The 21,765-nt window shown below is 45.5% G+C and overlaps 2 protein-coding genes across 6 annotated transcripts in view; one reads left to right on the forward strand and one right to left on the reverse strand.

Annotated features, from left to right (window-relative positions):
• kif13ba (kinesin family member 13Ba) overlaps window positions 1-5,411 on the forward strand; it is a 37,853-nt gene extending 32,442 nt beyond the window's left edge. For all 3 annotated transcript variants that reach the window (XM_068730953.1, XM_068730955.1, XM_068730954.1), the window contains one exon: window positions 212-5,411. In XM_068730953.1, coding sequence (XP_068587054.1) covers window positions 212-417 — 206 coding nt within the window. In that variant the 3' untranslated portion in view covers window positions 418-5,411. The remainder of the gene's footprint in view (window positions 1-211) is intronic.
• A 2,484-nt stretch (window positions 5,412-7,895) lies between these two features.
• Window positions 7,896-21,721, reverse strand: LOC137887641 (homeobox-containing protein 1-like). 3 transcript variants are annotated; one of them, XM_068730761.1, is made up of 10 exons: window positions 21,530-21,721; window positions 16,125-16,631; window positions 15,029-15,114; window positions 14,803-14,913; window positions 13,824-13,980; window positions 13,633-13,715; window positions 12,881-12,976; window positions 12,349-12,437; window positions 12,035-12,118; window positions 7,896-11,883 (listed from the first exon to the last, which is right to left on the reverse strand). In XM_068730761.1, the coding sequence occupies exons 2-10, from the start codon at window positions 16,628-16,630 to the stop codon at window positions 11,554-11,556; spliced, it is 1,542 nt and encodes a 513-aa protein (XP_068586862.1). In that variant the 5' UTR covers window position 16,631; window positions 21,530-21,721; the 3' UTR covers window positions 7,896-11,553. The 3 variants fall into 3 exon arrangements, with proteins under 3 accessions (XP_068586862.1, XP_068586861.1, XP_068586860.1); XM_068730760.1 differs by having other exon boundaries at window positions 12,349-12,440; XM_068730759.1 differs by having other exon boundaries at window positions 12,349-12,443.
• Between the last annotated feature and the right edge of the window lie 44 nt (window positions 21,722-21,765).

Below are 21,765 nucleotides of genomic sequence, written 5' to 3' on the forward strand. Positions count from 1 at the left end.
ACACAATTAAAGGGCCACACACAAATACATGAGAAACCACTTCCTCAAGCACCAGGTGTTGGCAGAGTGAAAGAGTATACCGTAGTTTAGTAATGGTCACAAATATTGCTTGGTTAATGTCCGGCCCTTGGTTGGTGGAGCTGACCACAGTACACTTCTGAATGGCGTCCGGCTGGCGCTGACGGCCTCCTTTTTGTTTTTCTCCCGACAGGTAAAAATGACGGTTCGGTCGGAGGTCATCGGTATTTCCACTGCAAACCGGGTTACGGGGTCCTGGTTCGCCCGGACCGGCTCTCCTGCCGCGATCGGACCAGCCGGCGCACGGGAGACTTCCCCACTCCCGCCCACGTCCCCGTGTTGCGAGGAGAAGCCATTGTTGCCCGCCGGGGGGAGAACCGCAAGTCCTGGAGCAGTTGAGGGAGGGAAAGTAGGAGCTGGATGGGAGAGATGAACTCCCCCCGCAGCCCTCCTCCTCCTCCTCCTCCTCCTCCTCCTCCTCTCCTCCCAGCTATGCAACAGGCTCCAGCATCAGAAGTGACACACTGCCCACCCTCCTATTAGAAAAACACTCACTGCATCCATCCACAGGTGATGGATGGAAGTAGAATAAAGACAATGAAGAGGCCGTTCAGAACCGATGCAAGTAAGTTGATGAAAGACTATGCAGAGTATATAGAAGTCCGTGGAAGGACTATTTATCATGTGGGAAGATGAATGGCGGTCAATGGGAAGACTGCTGAGAGTGAACGGAAGGCAGCGCAGACTTCGTGGTGCTCGGAGTGTCAGACGCTGCGGCAGAACATTTGAGATGCGTTCTGAGCGGATATACAGGGATGCAAACTGGTCACTTTTTTAATCCCAGTTCACCTCTGAGAATATATATATTTAAACTTAAAGTGCAGACACAGCACTTCTACAATGAAAAGGCTTCATGTTTTCCACTTGGATGCTGGCTATTATTATTATTATTATTATTATTATTATTTGCCATTTACTCACAATGATTATTATTAGTAGTCATTGCGTCTAGAAATATTTAATTGATTTTTAGTATTTCTTTTGCATTTTTTTAAATCCTCCTTTCACGTCTCACTCTCATGTGCTTTCGTGAATTGGGAAACAAAAATTGGATCAAATTGGATTTCTTTTAAAATTTTGGGGTCAGAGTGAGAAACTCAAACCAGTCCTACTGTACAACGTATCCCACTGTGTGTTTGCATCCCTGGATATGACGATGTCTCTACCTGGTAGTCCAGAGACTTCATGTCCCAGAATCCTCCGCTCCGGCTGCCCCCCCCCCCCCCCCCCCCCCACTCTGGACTCTCTTCGTCTACAGACGGAACACTTGGACGCATTGCTTGAGACTCCTCCTCCTGGACTTTTTCTTTTGAAGATAGATCCTCCCAGAATGTGCCTTCACCATGGCTTGGTTTGCATTTGTATCTTCTCTTTATTTAATTTCTGTGAGCTGTGTTTGTGTTTAAGAGAATGCCTTGTGCTAAGTGTGAGGTGATCTCAGGGACCGCAGAGGGGGAATGACTGTGTGTGTGTGTGTGTGTGTGTGTCTGTGTGTGTGTGTGTGTGTGCGTGTGTGTGTGTGTGTGTGTGTGTGTAAATGTTGTACAGTGTTGCCCTGTCTGCACAGATGAGTTCATATTGTTGTAGTCGTGTCGATGTCGAAGGCTTTGTGTGCAGAGCAGGAGAAGTTGTGTCCTTTTGTGGGACAAAGCCACTAAGGGAGCGAGTTTCTTGTACCGGGAGGCTTTAAAAGTCTGTTTTGCACTGGAGACGTTGGATAAGAAGCATCTGTATGTGAGCAGAACGCGGCCGTGTTGTCGCGGTGCGGCGAGACGGAGAGGCAGACGAGCCGTGGACGGATCCCTCGAACCGACCAGCGACGTGAAGACGGTTGTTGGACGTCTGTCCTTGAAGCCAGGGAGCTGGTCGTCCTCTGTGACTGACGTCTGGACACCGGGGGGCGCTGTGGTCCTCCGGTGTGGCCGGGTGGGAATGTGTACGTGTTGAGGAGGGGAAAGCGATGTAGACACAGAAGAAGCTCTGCTGGGTGTTTCACGCTCGGGAGGAGAATGGATTTGCTTCTGTGCATTTGATGTGTTTTTTTTAAGAGAGGCTAGTTTGATTCTAAATGGGAGAACAATAACTGGGAGAACGTTTAGAACAGGAAAGCGGTTCTGACTGAACATTCCTGGAACGTCTGTTGGAGAAAATGCAAGATGATGTGGCACACTTTGGGATTTAAAAAAAAACAAATGTATATTTTCCTATTGAACACATTCCGGAGGGACTCTTGACGTTTGACAGGGACCTTATGCTCTGTGTGCTCATTGGTGGAAAAGCATCAGCAGCACGTTCCTCATCATAAGGAGTACCGAGCTCTGGGAGAGCTTTGTAAAGTGAGAAGATCCTCCTGGTGAACTCGATTTAAGGTCTGAGGTTTGAGTCGTCTCACCAAGTGAGCAACGGCGTCTTCTGATTGGTTGTGATGTTCCTTCGTGATCAGCATCACCTGGTTACTTCAGCGCCGCGTCTCCTTTATTAACGACTATTCTAAGTTCATATCCTGATGATGAAGAACTTCTGCTTATCATTATATATGCGGTTTCTATGGTGACATCCATGTATACTAAGGAGTGTGTTGCCATGACGCGCACACGTGACCACACTATCATCACCTTTTAATGTTCTATCACGCGCCTTCTTAATTCGAGAGGCCTGAATTTACTATTTATATTTAAATGCTTGTACACATGCATTTTATCGCATGAAAATTGATAAACGCCTTTTTATTTTGATGAATATTGCACAAATGATTCCATGAAAATTGCTGCTATTAGCATTGTAGATGTACCTGTCAGTGGATCGGTTGATTAATCTCTGTCTCTCTCTGTGTACTAGATTGGGATTACAGTAGTTTTCTGTTCTTTTTAACCCCAGACGGAGGAACTAAAGTCAGAGCTTTGGTTCAGTTTTTAATATGAAACGGTTTAAAAAAAAAAATGAGGCACTTATGTGAGCCTTGAAGATGAGCTGGGAGGGAGAAAAAAAAAGGTCGTAATGTTTCCTGGGTGACGGATGTCTCTGGAGAGGAAGTGTAATATGACGAGGAGACAACGAGTCATAATCTGTGTATTTAATATCTGACCCTGGGGTCTACTGGTGGCTGTCTGCTAGGGTAGGAGTTGGCGAATAGTGAAGTGGTTTGGGAGGTGTGGACTGCTGTTTATTTAATAATATCGTGGTTCATGATGTGGTAATGAAGGAAGGGAGTTCTTCTCGTGTGTGATTGTGTGTGAATGTTGGGTGGACCTGGCTCTGATTCAGTTATGTCGGCGAGTTCTTGCCAAGACGAGAAATGACCACCAGCTGCCGCGTTCCTCCATACGCTGAGGGGGCAACCCCCCCCCCCCCGGACGAGTTGTGAACACCCCTCTCTGTGGCTGGTGGACTCTCCCGTCCTGGTCTGGGCTCGCGCGGCGCCGTTCTAGGGGTTGGAGATCACTTCAGGCTTCCCTCGTATGTGTTTGTGCCTCAGAAGCCATGTGAGCGAGTGTCCTCACACACTGCTTCCATATCGACGACGCTTCAGAGGGAACGCAAGAGTTCATATCTGGGAACACTTGTTTCTGTCTGAAGGAAATACAACCCGATCCCGTGTTGTGATCCCGTGTTCTCAAGTTCTTTTAATTGTACTCAAATGGTTCCGATGGTTCTGCTTTCCATCACTCACTGCTCAGCTTTTTATTATTTATTTGAAGTCCATATTGGTTCAATTGAGAGCAGTTATCTCTTCTTCCAGCACACATCTTCCTCTTCGCTCTCCACTCAGTGAGAGCGTTACTCTACCAGATTAAGTGTGACGCTGACATTGGATTCAAAAAAAATTCCAGCTCGCATTTCAATAAGGAACTATTAAAAAAAAAAAAAAAAAAAAGAGAGCTAGCGTTGGAGATGAGGGTTTTGCTCAGAGTGGATTTCATGTTGTAACTTGTGTTTCAGTGGCCTCCATGTCTGCCACTGTACAGATCAGAGCAAAGCCAGAAGTGTTATTTATGTGACTGTATCAACCCAAGAACCACATCGGTTCATTTTCACCGATGCGATTTGTGTCCCAGCATATTCATACGTATATGTTCAAATCATCTTTTCCTGTTGAGCGTCTCATATCTGCGCTGCATTCGCCTCCCGTTGCTCTGAGGGACCAGGGTCCTCTGTCCCCATGTGGCCTTCAGCCCGGAGCCAGACTGCCAGCTCTCACCCCACACACACACACCACTGCTGTACTGTGAGACGGATTGTTTAACAGGAGCCTTCCAGAATGATATCAAACCATTCTGCTGCTGTCAAAGGGACGTCGTCGATGAGCTTTTCACTGGGTTGAGCTCCTGTATTACTGCCTTGCTGGAGGGGCCTGACTTCCACACAGGGAATTTTATACACCACCATAAAACCCTCAAAGTCTGTGGACTTACAACCCACCACTGCCCTGCTGCAGTGACCCGATCTGATTTAAAAAAAACTTTTTACCTGCAGAAAAGTAGTTGTCTTGATATATATATAGATATATCTATATATATACATATATATATATATGTATATATATATATATTGTATATGACAGGCACTACAACACGTTTCCCTGCCTTGGTAGTGAGTGTTCATCTTTTTTTTTTTTTTTTTTTTACTACCTCTTTCTCTCCTCTCCAGATTGTTCTGACAACTTCTTCCCTTTTTGTAGCTGACAGAGTTCTAACCTGCTTGGCTACAGTTCACCACTCTGTGTTCTCACATTAGAATAAACCACACAGACGAGCAATACGCAGCGCAGCCTCGGGGGGGTTTTGTGTGGTTTTTTTTTGTTTTTTTTCAATAACCGATTATTTCAACAGCCGTGGATTCCGATAGGACTCCTCGTCTCGGTGCATTTTTAAAGGCAGTTGGTATCGACGCAATGTGTTGCTTTCAAACTTCCTCGGTACCAGCAGCCGTATTTAACTGAGCTGAGTAATAAGAGGAGCTTAAGACCCTCCAGAACCCTTCCACACATTCAGCTGTCTGAACAATGGGTCACCAGTATTACTATATCACCCCGACTAATCATTATCAGTCTGTCGCTGCTGTTGATTCTGTGGCGGCGACTTTGCCTTGATGTGTGTGTGTGTGTGTGTGTGTGTGTGTGTGTGTGTGTGTGTGTGTGTGTGTGTGTGTGTGTGTGTGTGTGTGTGTGTGTGTGTGTGTGTGTGTGTGTGTGTGTGTGTGTGTGTGTGTGTGTGTGTGCGCATATTAAGACTTATAAAAAGACAAATCTGAGCACAAGTTTGGGTTTTGATTAATTTAATTGTTTTATGTAATTCTATGCTGCAATCCAAAGAATAAACATGTATTATAATACATTTATAATTTTCTTTTCTTTTTTTATCATCTGAACAGTCATCTGGTAAGAAAAAATAAAAAAGATTAAAAGAGTTAATTTGTTTATTATTTGCACTATTTAATGTGCCGAGCTGTCGGCGCCTGACGCAGCGTGTTCAAGGTGAGTGGATCTGATGTTTATTTTATAGATATTCATAAGGAAACAGCATCTCACAAAACAAATCCCAACTCATGGTCCACTTATTTATCCAGAGCTTTCAACCTCACCGCTCTGTCTTCATCAGCGGATGACGTGTTGCTCAGAAACCCTCATCTGGTGAAGACTGTGATTCAGTTGAAAGCTCCAGAAAAAGGCAGTAAGTGGACCTTGAGTCTGGATTGGTTTAACAGTTTGGGGTATTTCACATGTTAAAGCTCTCGATGTTTTCTCTTTCAAATAACGTTTCTGTTGCTTCTTTAGCTGCGAGTGTTAATCGTTTGAGATGTGAAATGAAGCGTTCAGGGACAGTTTACGGTACTTTGACCGTATACACATTTACAGTACACACAGTGTGTGTACACACACACACACACACACACACACACACACACACACACACACACACACACACACACACACACACACACACACACACACACACACACACACACACACTGAATCAGACAAAACAAACCAGGACACGCTGCATTGGACTCGGATCACGTTTTATTCCCTTGTAAATAGAATATCAATAAAAACACCTTTTAAAAAGAACAGATACGGTTTCTCCAACAGATGAAAGTAACAAAAGGCATGTGTAGATCTCCTACACAGCGCTTACAGAACAGTCTACCGTCCAAAAAAGGCACTAAATCTTGAAATAGAAAAGAACGAGGGGATACAAATCAAGTCAAAGTGATACAACAAACGTCCTGCTGAGGTTTGATTGTTTTCATTCTATAGAGAATTAATAGTTTATTGCCAAAATGAAAACCACTCGGAAGTGTTTTTTTTTTTTTTTTTTACATGACTGATAAAATGTTGGAACCATTTTTTTTTTTTTTTTTTTTTTTAAGTAGTATTTATTTACAGTCATTGTTGATTTAATGAGGACATTAAGACCGGAACAACCACATTTGATGATGAATGCATGAATGTTTGTTTCTTCATCTAAATAAAAACAGCATCTCGAGACGCCACTCTGCAAAGGTCGTGCGTCAATCTCGTGTATTCACAAGACCGACGCGCGACGGCAACATTCAGTCCTGAGGCGACTGAGACGTCCTTCCTGTTGGTTCACGCAGCAGACCTCGGATCAGAGCGAGAGCCTCTGCAACCCCCGCTAACGCCTTCATCAACATGCTAAACAGCCCGCTGTGCCAATCCACACAGCGTGGTCGAGACAAATGTTTACCGCGCTGCCTGTGTAAAGGGACGGGGACGTTGGACTTGGCAGGAGAAAGACAAACGTGATCACGATATCGTCGATGCCGCTTTGCTTTTCTTCCTGTGAAGAACCAGCGAATGGAAGCACATCCTTTCAAACCAAACGGTACAGCAAGGCAACAGAGGGCTAAAGGCAGGTGATGAAACTGCATTTAAAGCAACGAAGAGACGCAACATGTTGCCCTCAGCAACGTCAGAAACAATATGCTGAATCTAACTGGAAGAGCAAAGGTCATTTTTATAGAAAAATGTGTTTCTGTTTCGTGATCACTTTGACTCATGGTGCATTTCAAGTTGATTCTAATGACAAACACTTTAAAATACTTCTGTAAAGAAAAAGTATGGCGCCAGTTTAGGGTCAAAAGCTGAAAGCAAAGTGAAATGTAAAGACCAATCAAAAGGGAAACTCGACTGGAAATGAGAAATGAGATAAAAGATCACAAGTTTGGGTTTCTCATTATGGACGACGTGTTTTGTCGTTTTTTGGACTCCTGTGTTTCTCGTTTCTTTTTCCTTTCAGATTTTTTTTTGGCTCTAAAATGACAAAACAACTCCTTTTTCATTTCACATTAATGTGCAACTTCAGGTCTCAAAAGTACAACTTCATGAGAGGACCATGAAGGCAGCAACTGAAATGGTTTAAAATCCTGAAATAATCTCAGAACAGCACATCGTCTTCAATGAACCCATAGATTCACCTCAAAGGCTTCTGCTTGGCAGATTAAAACAAAAAAAAACATTCTAACCCATAGAAGTATATTTTGGTGTAAATAATTCAATGACAGAAAGCTACATCACAGACTTATGATAACTCAGTTTTACAAACGCTTAAAGCGAGGGACAGCTGTGCTGCCGTACAGTTAGAGAGACAATCCACAAAACAAATTCTTAAAGACGTTCAATTTGAAACCAAAATTGATATATATATATATATATATATATATATATATATATATATATATATATATATATATATATATATATATATATATATATATATATATATATATATATATATATATATATATATATATATATATATATATATATATATATATATATATATATATATTTCTTGGACTTGGTGGAAGCAGGAGCTTATGAATGATTGCTTTTTTTTGGAGTGGAATTTCCCTTTATGTTCAAACTTAATTATTGGCTCAAGTTCAAGAAGGAATTTCCCTTTTAGAGGACACTGACATTTGTGGTCCCAGAGGAGCCGGTGAACCGTCTTCACAGCCTCCGTCTCCTCTGAATACGTCGTCCCTCCGGTTACTTTTGAACTCTCGACGGTCTAAACTGTGATTCACATTGAAGCAGCTGTGGAGGAACCTGCGGGGTGTAGCTTATAGCTGAGCGGGGTAGAGTGAGGTATTTGTGTTGAGTTCTTTAAACTCTGAACTAGTAGCTTAGCCTATAAAGCACCTGGTGATGAACAACGATGGACCGCTTTGAATGATACAGAACACCATGTTCCTTCTTGCATTGGTTTCTAGTACAGTGATGAATGTACAGCCATTGTGGAAGTCCTTCTTCATGCACTGATCCTGTGTTCTACACAGTAAATAAATAAGGCACTTCAACGTAAAACCACACGGTACATATCATGTGTTCAACAAAAATACTACTGAATATATTCTGGATGGCTGGATCACCTCGTAACCGACGCACCAAACCCAGTATTCTCTACTCGTTAGCTAGTGAGAAAGTGTTCAGTGGCAGGTGGTAATGTGTCACAAAAAGGTCACGATACAGTAAACTCCACGCTAAGTACACATGCGCACACAGACGGAGGTTTCGATGTCCGATAGAACTTCAGCATCGGCTACTGAACTTGAACGTTAGCTTTTGGTAACGTTAAAATGTATTTCAATTGGAGCCCGATCGATAAAAAGGTGCACGTAGCTTTGTTTTTTTCGGTCGCATGCGTCCGTGAGTGAGTGAGTGAGTGTGCGCCTCGGTGTCTGTCCACGGCTAATCTCGCGTTCTGCTGTAGAAAAACTACATATTTTTGGATGCCCAGTTATGGCTGCATGCCCAAAGGCGTCTAGAGGTTGCGGTGACTCACACTTTTATACTGCCATTGACTGACTTGACGACTCCTCACTCACTACTCCTAATGGGTCTCCTGCCGGTAGTTGTTGCTATTGATAACATAGCTGAGAACACAGCAACCCCCCCCCACCCCCAGCCCTCAGTCTTCACCCACAGTGGGGGGATAACAGATTGTTTGACTCACAGCTAACGGAATGGACGGTGTGTTTGGCTAACCGCTAACGGAACTACCAGTACGCATACACCGCTGGACATCGCCGCAACTCAGCCAACGCTAGGCGGGAAGACAGCTTGGCGAGTTTAATGTTGTTTTAGCAAGATTGTATGAAATGTCGTACAACTCTTTTTTTTTTTTTTGCCGCTTTTAGTTCATTGTTTTGGTTGTCTAGCCCAAAAACTCCTGTTGTCCTGTGTTTTCAGTGAAAGAGCTCCAATAAACCCTCTGTACACTACCTGTCCAGCAACAAACGGCAGACTAAGTCAGCAGACTAGCAAAGTCAGCAGACTAGCAAAGTCAGCAGCTAACGTTAGCTAGTGAACATAGAGGAGCTAAAGAGACATATTTTCCTCGGGGGTCGGTGGCGACCAAAACGGAGCTAAAAGAGAAGAGCTTGTTTGGAAGACAACTGTAGTTGGATGATGAGTTCCTGATGAACACGTGGTAAGATGTTTGTAGACCTTTCTAAAATCTAAAGATCCAACTAGTTCACAGACTGTGGTTAAGTATTCCCTGTGAAAAAAGGCAAAACCTGACTTTTTTTTAATAACTCCTTGTTGGGTTGGAGATTAACAATAATGCAGAAAAAGACTTCAACAACGGCTGTACCGGGATACGCATTTCTTGAATTGACGAGTTAAATTAACACTTCTTGCTGTGGTTGTTTCAAGGGAAACCAAACTGACTCACAGTTTCTCTCTTCCTCCTGCCTCTCTGGTCTGTCAGTCGTTCACGCCGATCGATCGAATGTTTAAACAGCAGGGACTCCAAGCACCATGATATTGATCCATTAAAGTGTCGTTTGAAATGAAAATACAATTTAAACTGGACAATGTGTGTTTAGAACACATGGCATATCGAGCACAAACACGGGATATGCCTAAAAGAGGAAATGCATTTTCCTCTCAATAATTTGACACATCTGATGCGTCTTTGATTAGCATATCTCTAACACATAGCTCCATCCATGACCATCACACACACACACACACACACACACACACACACACTCAGAAAACACGCAAAATTAAAAACTTAATACTTTGGCTAATGCGTCACTCACCTTTCACCAACAAGACAGACTCATACTGACGCTTTCTCTCATTTGAAGCTAATATTTCTATATAGAAATGGATTAAACCCACGGTTTATATAACATACTGTATATGCATACATACATTTGTAGTATATGTATGTATTCAAGTTACACTTATTTGTAGTATTTGAACAGTGTCACTGTTGAATACTTCCCAACTGACCGATCTGTATTGATTATAGATCATCAGTCATTACGCCCGACCACAAATTAATAACACCCGGTCACCTGGACATCCGGGTTTCTACTCATACAAATCTGTATGCAGTTATGTATTGAGTAACTTTTGACTTGTTATTAATATGGAAGCAAAGAGAGGCCTAATTGTGAAATCTCTACTGAATACTTGATATTTAAATACTGCTAAATGTGTAGTATGTTTATAATATTGTATCTAGATAACTATCTGTTGTGCAATTAAAAAAGGGTTTGACAACCCTAAAAAAAAAAAAATAATAATCTGAAGATCAAAAGAACTGAATTCAAGTTGCTCAACTTCATTAATTTTTTGAACATATAAGCAGTGAAGCCTATCAGGCAATGTTCGGTGAGTCATGTGATGCAAGGAAGGAGTTCAGATGAGCGACTGAAAAAAAACCTTCATTATTATACATTCAGGTTTTCCCTTTCTTTGCTTCCATATATTAAGCTTGTTCTAGCGGGGAGGGGGTGGAGAAGTGGGTCATTCTGTTCCCACAGAACATATTAAAAAAAAAAATTGATTAACTGAGCTTATTCTGCTCTTCTTCACACTGGAAGGAACCAACAGCAACAAGTTGAAACAAACTCAACTGCGATGAAATGCGCGACAGAATTTTCGAAACAATCCGTTGAAGTGAACTTGACTTTCAAACTGGCGCGTTTCTCTTTTGAGGCTGTTGTGTTGTGGTCACAGTGCGCCCCGTGTCAAATACAGTGTTGTCCTGCGCTGAAAGAAGCAGCTTCCAAAGAAACCCGCACGATGCATCGTGTCTCTACGCAAGATTCAAAATGACGAAAACAAACCGACAAAGAAGTAAAGTGAAAAAACACCATGTGAGAATGCATAATCCATTTCACTTTCTGGGTTTGATTTGGGCATTTTTAACCTTCCATAGGCTGCTGGGGAGCACTTTAAGAAATAAAAGTTTATTGTTGTTATTATCATTATTATTAGAATATACTAGTAATTCCTATAAGAGCGTAGCAGAGCAGGTTGGTGGTTGGAGGTAGGGTTGGGAGGTATCTCAGGGTTGGACTTTACACGACTTTTGGTCTTCTTTTTTTTTCTTCCACTTATTACATTCCTATAAAATCTGCTTGCATATTAACACACCTCTGATCCTGCTCCATTCATCGCTCTGACAACGCCAATGTCCGCCGCCCATTTCAGTCGTCCTCCAGCGTTTCCGTCTTGATGTCATTCCCGATGCTGCACCCCGCCCCGTCCACCTGATTGGCCAGGGCGTGGCTGCCGTGATTGACAGCCGCCTTCTCCAAACCGATTGGGTCCTGGGGCTCGGACAGCGCGCCGTGAATGCTGGGTTCGTCCTGGAGGGAGGGCGACGGGGGAGACCAGGACACGCCTGTCAATCTGGAACCTTCCGCCTGAGGGCCCGCCCCTGACGCGAGGGAGCGGCCAATCAGAGAGGCGCCCCTCTGTCCAGACAAGCCTCCTCTACTCAGGACGGAAAACCAGCTGGGGAGCAGCGTGGGTACCTGAGCGAGGGGAGGGTACATTAAGGGAAGGGTTAGTCGATTGCAGTGTGTGTGTGTGTGTGTGTGTGTGTGTGTGTGTGTGTGTGTGTGTGTGTGTGTGTGTGTGTGTGTGTGTGTGTGTGTGTGTGTGTGTGTGTGTGTGTCTATATACCTGGGTTGGAGACGACAGGTCAGCTCGACTGAAACCAAACTGCTTGGCTGAAGCTCTCTTGTCGAATAAGGACACCTCACAGCCCTGTGACAGAGCAGCACTCTGGTTACACAACAACCAGGTCAATAGTGGCGACCGCTGACCTCTTCACGGCTAGTTATTAATCATGTCCGAGGCAAATATGTGACGAAATGTAAACTCAAACGGGTTACACAGAGTGGACTCAAAACCGGGATTTCTTTCACTTTGCACTGGCTGAGACCTGCTGTGCGTTTACCGCACACCTCAGTAACACTCATTCACGCCCGGTTTACCTGGTCGGGGAAGTCGTTGCCGTCCACCTCGTCGCTGTTGGACTGGCCGCCTGGACTCTGAACCTCGATGCCGTGGCTCTCCAAGATGGCTGCTTCTTCAAAAACACAAACCTCATCATAGCATATCGACCTCAAGCGACGCGCTACGCAAGAAAGAAGGAAGTCGCTGATGCCGAGGTGTGTGAAATACACACAGCGGCAGGGAGCAAGGAGCATCCAACGAGGATGAAGCAAAAGCTCTTGTGTGTGTGTGTGTGTGTGTGTGTGTGTGTGTGTGTGTGTGTGTGTGTGTGTGTATTGATTTATTTAGAGACAGCTCAGCACAGTGGCTACATGGTTCTTAAAGGGATAACACGCATTGAGTTTGTATCTGCTTCATGTTAAGGTCTTTAGTCACACTTGGACACATTGTGAGTATAACTCCAATACCATTCACTGCTGTTATCAAAACATGCACACACACACACACACGCACACACACACACACACACACACACACACACACACACACAAAGACAGGGGTAGACATTACCAATGTTGGCGCGCCTCTTGATGTCTTTGCGGCGGTTGGCAAACCAGTTGTAGACCTTCAGAGACGTAACCCTCTCCAAATCAGACAGCTTCTTTCCTGCAAAACACACACACACACACACACACACACACAGTCTCTCCCTGTGAGTGGTTTTGACGGCTCATTCAAGCGTATCTAACTTCGCTGGTCAGAGAGTCTCTTCGCAGCAATGCAAGCTTCTTCCTTTGACAGATGATATCTGGTGCTGCTGTATTTTATGGATCAAGCGAGCTTACGATGCAGTTCAAAGATGCAATGCTCCTGGCTGTTTATCCTGCATACCGTATTTAACCCTTTTGCGTCACTAGGGACATTTGTCCATCATTTCGGCTGTGTTAAGGCAACAAAAACAAACCGTAGTACAGTATGTACTCACCACGTCCACCAAAATAAAATGAAACGGAGGTTGTGAAAGCACGATTACACTTTCTGTTGTGTCTCAGTATACAAAGTTATGGACATGACAGTGGTTCTCCTATATGATCATCTAGTTCCCCTTAGTCATTACAAAATAAGAGTATGACTCACAGCCAACTACACATCTAGAAATAAGCATGGAGTTACATTTGGACCATGTGACTCTTAGACATGACAGGTCTACATCTCAGCTCAGTTGCTAAAAGCAAAGACTAAAACTCTTTTGTTAACCAAGCAGTGATATTTACACTATTTACCATTTCAGTCCAAGTCATTCCAGTCCTGTGTTGACCTACCTGGTTTCTGAATGACGGCGTTGCAGGCGGTGGCAATCTCCTCTCGCTTCGCTTCATCGGGGTACTGGTTGTCAATGAAGTAGCTGTGTAGGTAGACAGACAGACAGACAGACAGACAGACAGACACACACACACGTTATAATCCCGAAGCTATTTAAACAGCATACTTTGTTGCACCTCCTCCTCCTCACCTCTCCATAACAGCCAGGCACTCCTTCCTCCAGGTGAACCTGCTCCCGCGCCGCAGACGGAAGCCCCCGGGGGCCGAGCTGAACGGGGGCGGGGCTTGCTGCCACTCCATCACGTCCTCCAGGGCCAATGGGGCGGCTCGCATGGCCAGAGTGGCGCCTGAAGTCACAGAGACAAGGCTTTCTTCAGCACGTCGCATGCGGTGCGGCGATAAATCACAAGCAGTTCAGCGTCACTCCACCTAAAAATGTCTCAAATAGAATGATTATGTGTACGCTTCATCATGAGACCGCAAGGACAAAAAGTAGTTCATTAAACCCTGACATTTATCTTAGAGCATCGAGCCAATGAACCAAATTAAAGTCAAGAGATCTTAATTAAGGCACTGTGCCGAGTTGTTGGTTTTTTTTTCCTTGAAGGACGAGCAGGGATAACGAGACTGCACTGTGTTGGTCTCGACTCAACACAATGTAATCATTGTTCAATCACAGAAAAACAGTTTACAGCCTCTTATTGCTGTAACCAGGGACGTCTCAAGACGCCCATTAAAGACGCGCACACGTGCCGCGGCCTTCTTCTCCGTCAGAAGAGACGCTCTGACGGCAACTCTCCGATCGTCCTCCGATCTGCCGAACTGAGGAACTCGCCTCTCCTAGTTCACAGCTACCAATACCGATGAGCTGAGCTACAGTCTACTTTTCTGCTCTGGTGTATCAGAGCTGTCACGTCTGGGGGCGTCCGGGGTCCTCCTCGGACGGCAACATGTTTTGAACAGATGACGAGCTCATCCCATTCTGTTCCGGTGAGGATTGTCCTCGTAAGTCTGAAAGGATTGATTTTTGCTCTGTCAGCGTTAAGAAACCTCTACGTGTTTTTAAAGTCAGCACTGCCAGTCGTGCAGCTGTTTATCGTGCAGCTGTTTATTGAAAAACACTGAATAAAAAAGTTTTTTTTTTTGTACAAAGCGGAGGGTGGTGTTACCGGGGTTGGTCTTCTCCAGCTGGTACCAGCGAAAGAAGGCCCGTTTCTTCTGCTCGCTGAGGTCTGATCCCTGCTGCAGGAGCCAGTGGGAGATCCGGCTCTGACTGATCCCTGAGGGGAGAGGAGCGGACCGAGGTCTGTATGGTCAGGAGGCTGGACGCCTGCCGGCGCGTCAACACTCTCTCTGGTGGCAATTGGTGAAGTGCGGAAGGACGTCGATACTCACCCGTTACCTGAGCGACCACGGCCTGGGAGATCCGCCTGTTCGCCAGGAAGGACTTAATCTCCTCTTTGATCACAGCACTGTCCCTCCTACAAGCAGAGGTGGGTGTACTGTTTCATCACAAAGTACCGTCTGACATTACACATTATAGCGCGCACTTAAAACCAGCTGTAACTCTGCAATCATATATATATATATATATATATATATACATATATATATATATATATACATATATATATATATATATGTATATATATATATATATATGTATATGTATGCATGGCAGCAGCTGCTGAGGCTGAATATGTGCATGAATCAGAGGCCAGACGCTGCTGTAATATTCGCCGCTTTCTGCTTTGATTTCATCTTCACACACCCTCGAATCAATACCGCTCTGATTGCTGCTGTCTGACTGCAGACTACAGATGAGGGGCACTAGTGACTGTGTGAGAGAGAGAGAGAGAGAGAGAGAGAGAGAGAGAGAGAGAGAGAGAGAGAGAGAGAGAGAGAGAGAGAGAGAGAGAGAGAGAGTGTGTGTGTGTGTGTGTGTGTGTGAAGGAATTAATCCTTGAATCCTTCAGATTCAGTGTGAGCTACAGGCAGAGTAGCCGACCATCAGGCCCGTCTGCTGCAGCGGTCTCCTCGCTATGCTTCCAGAAATCACATTTTTCATGCTAATTATATAATCAGGGAAGTGGTAGCAAACCGTCAAGAATCTACTTGTGATCCAACGGCTGTAAATGCAGTTGGTCGGTGCTACTAACTTTCAGTCTGCCTCTCTTTAATATCGTCAGCAACAAGGTTAGGTTTCTTGGCAGTCTGAGGAAATACTGCCAATGCACGAGGCATGGAGTCCGCCAACTAGTACAAACAACTTTATGCACTCAAGAAATCTACCGGGCAGAAAAACAAACTTGTCGTTATTCTCTGGTGGACTAACTATAAAAGCGTGATACCGCTTCAAAACATTCTGGGCGTTCTTTGTGCTTCGATTTCTTGTCATTCATCGGCTGACGTCAGCTGGTCTGGTCTGCTTCTTCCTGGTCTAGCCAGTTCTGGTCCAACCTAGTGTGAGCTGAGTCCGGTGTGGTCTTACCTCATCAAGTCCTCCACCTTGTCGTCGACATCGATGTCCTCTTCACTGGTCTCAAACCCGTAGCCCGGCGCCGTCACGGCCCCGCTAACCACGCCGAGAGGAAACCGGGGCGGCGACAGCTTCCCGTTGGTGACGGCAACCAGGCCGTTCTGGACCACCGCCGCCATGGCGACAGGCGAGGCCACCGGGATCGGCAGAGGCGGGGAGGCGGTGTCGAAGTTGTTGTTGCTGGGCGACAGCGAGAGTCGGTTGTTTGGGAAACTCGTCTGCGTGGCGGTGGAAGTCATGGAGGAGGAGGCGACGACGGCGCTGGAGGAAGACAAGGAGGAGGAGGGAGGCACGTAGGGAGCTTTGAGGGCCAGCTTGTGTCCATGTTGGCGGTCCAGGTGGTCCAGCGTGTCCAGGGCGTGGAGGACCTCCGTCTGTGTGATGCCTGTCCTCCTCAGCCTCTGGAGGAGGTCGATCTGCTCGATGGTGAAACGAGGCTCCTCGCACTGCTGGAACATCCTGGAGGAGATCGAAACAACGACAATAACGTAAATGGAAAAGAAAAAATTAAAGAGTCGGTTTTCAAAATACAGCAGTAAAAAAGAAAAGAAAAAGGAAAGGCATATGAGAAATTGTCAGGACATCACGGGTCCCCGTTGTTCCATCTCACATGCATGCCAATGAAAAGAAATAGTAATATATTGTATTTAGTTTTTCTTTATACAAGAAAAACAGATTACCCTCCTTCTACAAGCGTGTCGGAGAACTAAGAACTACGGTGGACCTTCAGGTAGGGAGAGGTATCTGTAGGGTCTTATTACTACCATCAAGCTACTCTGTTCCTCTTCATGACTCACTGCTTTTAAAAACAGGAACAAGTACAAATACTGTTTCTAGAGCAGCAACAGCAAAGACACTATATATATATATAAAGTCATATCTCACTAGAAACAAACTGAACATGTCAATAAAATGAATAACATTCCCGAGTGATGTCCTCTGTCCTCCTCCCTCTGCTGATTCACTGCCTGCAGGTAGCGCTGGTAGAGGAGGACTGCTTTGTCTCAGCTGATCTTCTTTACTAGAACAAACTAAGCCACACAGTTAGACTGCATACAGACCACTTCTGGTTTGGCTCGTTAGCCGAGCTGCTGTGCTGTGTGAACATCAGCCTTTAATGGCCATGTACACGTACGTACATGTGTGTGTGTGTGTGTGTGTGTGTGTGTGTGTGTGTGTGTGTGTGTGTGTGTGTGTGTGTGTGGTTGAGCAGAGGAGATGTTGGCTGCAGCGTGATAATAACTTACACCAAAACATTAGAAGGTCCTAGTAAAAAGCTCCAGTAACGTCGGGGCTTATCAGTACTCAGTATCAGTACTCTGGTCTTTAATCGTTTAGCACAGAGGCCCGTTTAACACTGGGTTTCGGTGACCATCCCTTTCTTTAGTTAATGTCAGAATACAAACGGCTCTCATGAGGGCCAGTGTTCATTCTGACCTGCTGCAGAGACATGGCGGTGCAACACGCCGGACTCCGTGAAGAGGACTGTGTAGATACAAATGGCTTTTTCTAAGCTAACGAAAACCTCCCGATTCTCAGTTTCAGGACACGCGAGTGAAAAAAGTTAAACATAGCCAATAAATCCCCCTAAATGTGACGCACCGTTCCTTTAAGATCCTGGGCACCATGTTAAATTGGAACTGTGGCGCGCTGTCCTGATCTAAGGCTGCACAAACGGCCTGTTCCACTTCGGCCCCCGGTCCTGGAGAGCCTTTTCCCTTTAAATGAATTTAAACTGAGAACAAAAGGAAGTGGTCAGTGCTAGCTGCAGGTTGGTTTTTTTGTTGTCATATCTATTGTTGATCACTGCTGTGATCTCATGTTCTATGTCCCGTCTTGCCTAAGTCTCGCATGCAAAAGAGGTTTTTAATCTCAACGTGACTTCCTATTTAAATAAACGTTAAGATGTACCGTCGGAAGGAAATTGACAAATGCACACACATCGAGCGGCTCTTGCGCAAAGAATGCTGGTCATAAACGTAGTCAGAAACGGAGCTCGTTCTACTCCTGATTCACAAAGACATGTTCAGCTCATTGTGACCTCTCTACAAACTGAGCTCCACATCCCGTCAAGGAGACAATCACAGAACAAAATGGAAGAACGGTCACATCTGTTAGCTTCCTGCCAGCAGATTTACAGCACACACACACACACACACACACACACACACACACACACACCAGAGCTCAGCAGCTGCTATCCAGATATACAATGCATTCCTGCAGATTAAATACGGCTTTTATCATAGTTTCCAACCCGTATAATCATATAACGTGGCCCTGCTATTATAATGTATGGTATTTATTCAAACCAAAAACATGCTCGCTCCGATGTGGCTTCAAAAAACACACACACACACAGATTTAATATCATTTCTGAAAGGAATAATAGTCACAGAACTGAGCTGAGAGAGAGAGAGAGAGAGAGAGAGAGAGAGAGAGAGAGAGAGAGAGAGAGAGAGAGAGAGAGAGAGAGAGAGAGAGAGAGAGAGAGAACATAACGCATCTGTCTTGATGCTTTTCTTTCTGATGCCGAGAAGAAAAACAGGCCGCAGCAGAGAATCAAAGTCAGCAGAGCAGACATGTCAACACTTATATAGAGGAGGGTGTGCGAGTGTGTGAGAGTGTGTGTGTGTGTGTGTGTGTGTGTGTGTGTGTGTGTGTGTGTGTGTGTGTGTGTGTGTGTGTGTGTGTGTGTGTGTGTGTGTGCGCGTGTGCGTGTGCGCTTGCGTCTTGGGAAAAATGCCAAAAAAATTTACATCGCAGGCAGCCAAGCTCCATACTTTCTCCCACTGCTGCAGAGGATGAGTCACGCTATATGAAGTTCAGCCTGATACATATAGGTTCCATACAGGGCTGCTGAATTATGGGAAGAGGGCCGGCTCAACTGTTGTGGTTTCACTTCATACTAACCGATACGTGAACGCACTCATCTCAGTGTGGTATTCATCGAGCGCTGTTCACCGTCTCCCTGCGCGACTGTCACCGCAAAAAAACGATACGACCGACACTCGGTGCCACATCTGGACGTGTTCCTCGTGATCCGCTTTCAAAAGCAAAGCCTCTGCGGTTTACGCAACAGTTCTCACGCAGAGGAAACTTAATTGATGGGTGACGAATACGATTAGGGGTTTTGTTCATTGCGCAAACCTCCGGCAGGCAGGATGCCCAAACAAATACCTTTGAATTAACCGGGCCTTCTTTACCCTCACGGTTCCCGGGTCATTCTTGCCACTGTCACTTGCGTTTGGCCAGAACCTTCCATCTTGTATGATGACCAGGTTCGGCGTTTAGTCGCTCGACGTGCACTTGTGAATTGTGGGAACTACGACAAGACAACAACAAACACTGACAGTTGGCCAGATGCTGTCTAATTTGGGACGACCAAAAAAGGAAACCAGACGGATCCACCGACTGGTCCACATGAGACCAGTAGCAGCCTCGCAAGAAAGCGCTCCGAAGCTGCAGCTATTTCAAGCTCGCTGCAGAGCAATAAGGTCCGACCTGCCCCGACAGACGCACTTCTCGTCAAAACAGTGACATTTTCTGTCTCACAGTCGGCAGATTTCTTTTTTTTTTTAACTTGTGATCACATGACCTCAGCTGAGGCAGCTGGGACAGAACAAACTCCTGGCTGGAGAGGAGCTCCTCAGGTGTGATCACTTCCACTAAATGAGAGGCTGTATCCCCTTTGTTCCTCCTCCCCTGACCTCAGACATGGGGTGTGTGTGTGTGTGTGTGTGTGTGTGTGTGTGTGTGTGTGTGAGAGAGAGAGAATTTCATCCTCCAGCGCTTTGATTTACCTTGTCTACAATATCTGTTGATGTTCTGTTGTATTGTTCTCTCTCTCTTACCAGAGCTGAACTCGCACACAGAGGCAGAGAGACTAATTGGAAGCGTGGCTTTGAAAATGAACCTGCTCTGCATGAATGGAACCTGCTGACTGCTCCTCCTCCTCCTCCTCCTGTGCTCCTATCAATTAAGTCGAGTCAAGTGGATTCCTATCACAACGGCGCTACCGTTGTTAGGAAACATGTTAGAATTATTTATTTGGCTGTCTAGGCTCCCCCCCCCCCCCCCCCCCCACACTATATAGAAAGAGGACCCGGAGGACCCGGAGTGCTTGGCGCTCACTAAAGTTTCAGTACGTTAACCGAGCCTTTCCAGCAGCCACACACGTTGGTAATATAACACACAGTAAGGAAAAAGGTATCTTGTAAGTTAAAGAGGAAACTCTATGTTATTAAGAATGTAGAGATAAAGGGTCTAGTGGAGACTGCTCAACTCCAGAGATCTGTGTGTGTGTGGGCCCGCATGGAAGTACAGACACACCAAAACCTATTATTAACAGTAATATTTCAGCAGTTTGACTCAAACCCTGAGGTGTCATGGAGACGCTGAACACCAGGTCCAGGTGCTGCTCTGGAGCCGGTCCTGACCGCTGGTCTCCCCGTGGAGCCGAGAGCTTCTCAAACACTGAGGTCATCATGCTCTGTGGCGATTGTGTCTCTCATCACACCTCCCTAACAAATGCTCTCGCTTTTTGTCCAAAACACGTAAAAGGAGAAACCACCTCTGTTCCTGAACCCCGTGACCGCGATCCTAAACCAGACGTGGCATACCGTTGAACTGTAACCCTGGTTGTATACATGCGCCAGCTGAGCACACATACACAACTCGTTTAATTACAGGAGGCAACTTTTTTTTTATTTATTTATTTATTTTTTAGCTGGCCTTGAAATGTAACCAGAAGCGGAACAGCTGGCTCGTGTGGCCGCAGACACGACACCGGAGCGATCCCCGAATGTCGAGGTAGCCCCGGTGCAGAGCGCTCCCTTGATCGACTTTCACGCCAAATCGCTTTGGGAAAATATGGATTTTAATTTCCCCCTGCTTCTGAGGAGTCAGCATGCCCGATAGAGAGTGTCTCAAGACGTTGTTCTGGATAGTGAAGGACAAGCCCTCAATCCGGCGTAAATCACATAAACTAACCCACTCCACGAACACCGGAATTGTACATTTTGTCGCTTGTTCGCCGCGATTATCGCGACTAAAACACAACGTGCAGCGCGGTTAGCGAGCGTTGTAGACCAACTGGAAAAGTTGACATTGTGTTTGATCAACTGTTTGTTAGTGGACTATGTGCAAGCCGAATTACAAGCCGACTGTTTATCGTCCGGATAAGACGGTGAGTAACAGTTGTGGTGGTCTTAACAGGAACCGCCGAGTGAAACGCCGCAGCACAGCCCTGTTTATTGAGGAGTTTTCAGTTATCACCGCGCGGAGGGAAGGAAACGTATCGGGCCAGCAGGATCGTTTGACGGCAGCAGTAGTTGGAGCCGCAGGACCTAACTTACCTTAATATTCCGGTGTAAGAGCCTCCGCAGTCGTGTGTTTGACCATATATCTGTTGCCTCGGGGCGCCGGGACACACGGACACTGACAGTTTTCCCAAAATGTCTCCTCTGTCTCTAATTGGGTTTCAATCCTCCGTCAGACAGATTCGCCTTTTGTCCGGCAGACAGGCGCCATGTTGACACAATGACGCAAGGAACGACGGGAGTCGCAGTTTACAGAACTTACTGTACGCGGT

The sequence above is a fragment of the Cebidichthys violaceus genome, unplaced genomic scaffold (genome assembly GCF_023349555.1).
Source record: "Cebidichthys violaceus isolate CVI_PGR_0920_01 unplaced genomic scaffold, fCebVio1.0.p SCAF_5, whole genome shotgun sequence".
Lineage (NCBI taxonomy): Eukaryota > Metazoa > Chordata > Actinopteri > Perciformes > Stichaeidae > Cebidichthys > Cebidichthys violaceus.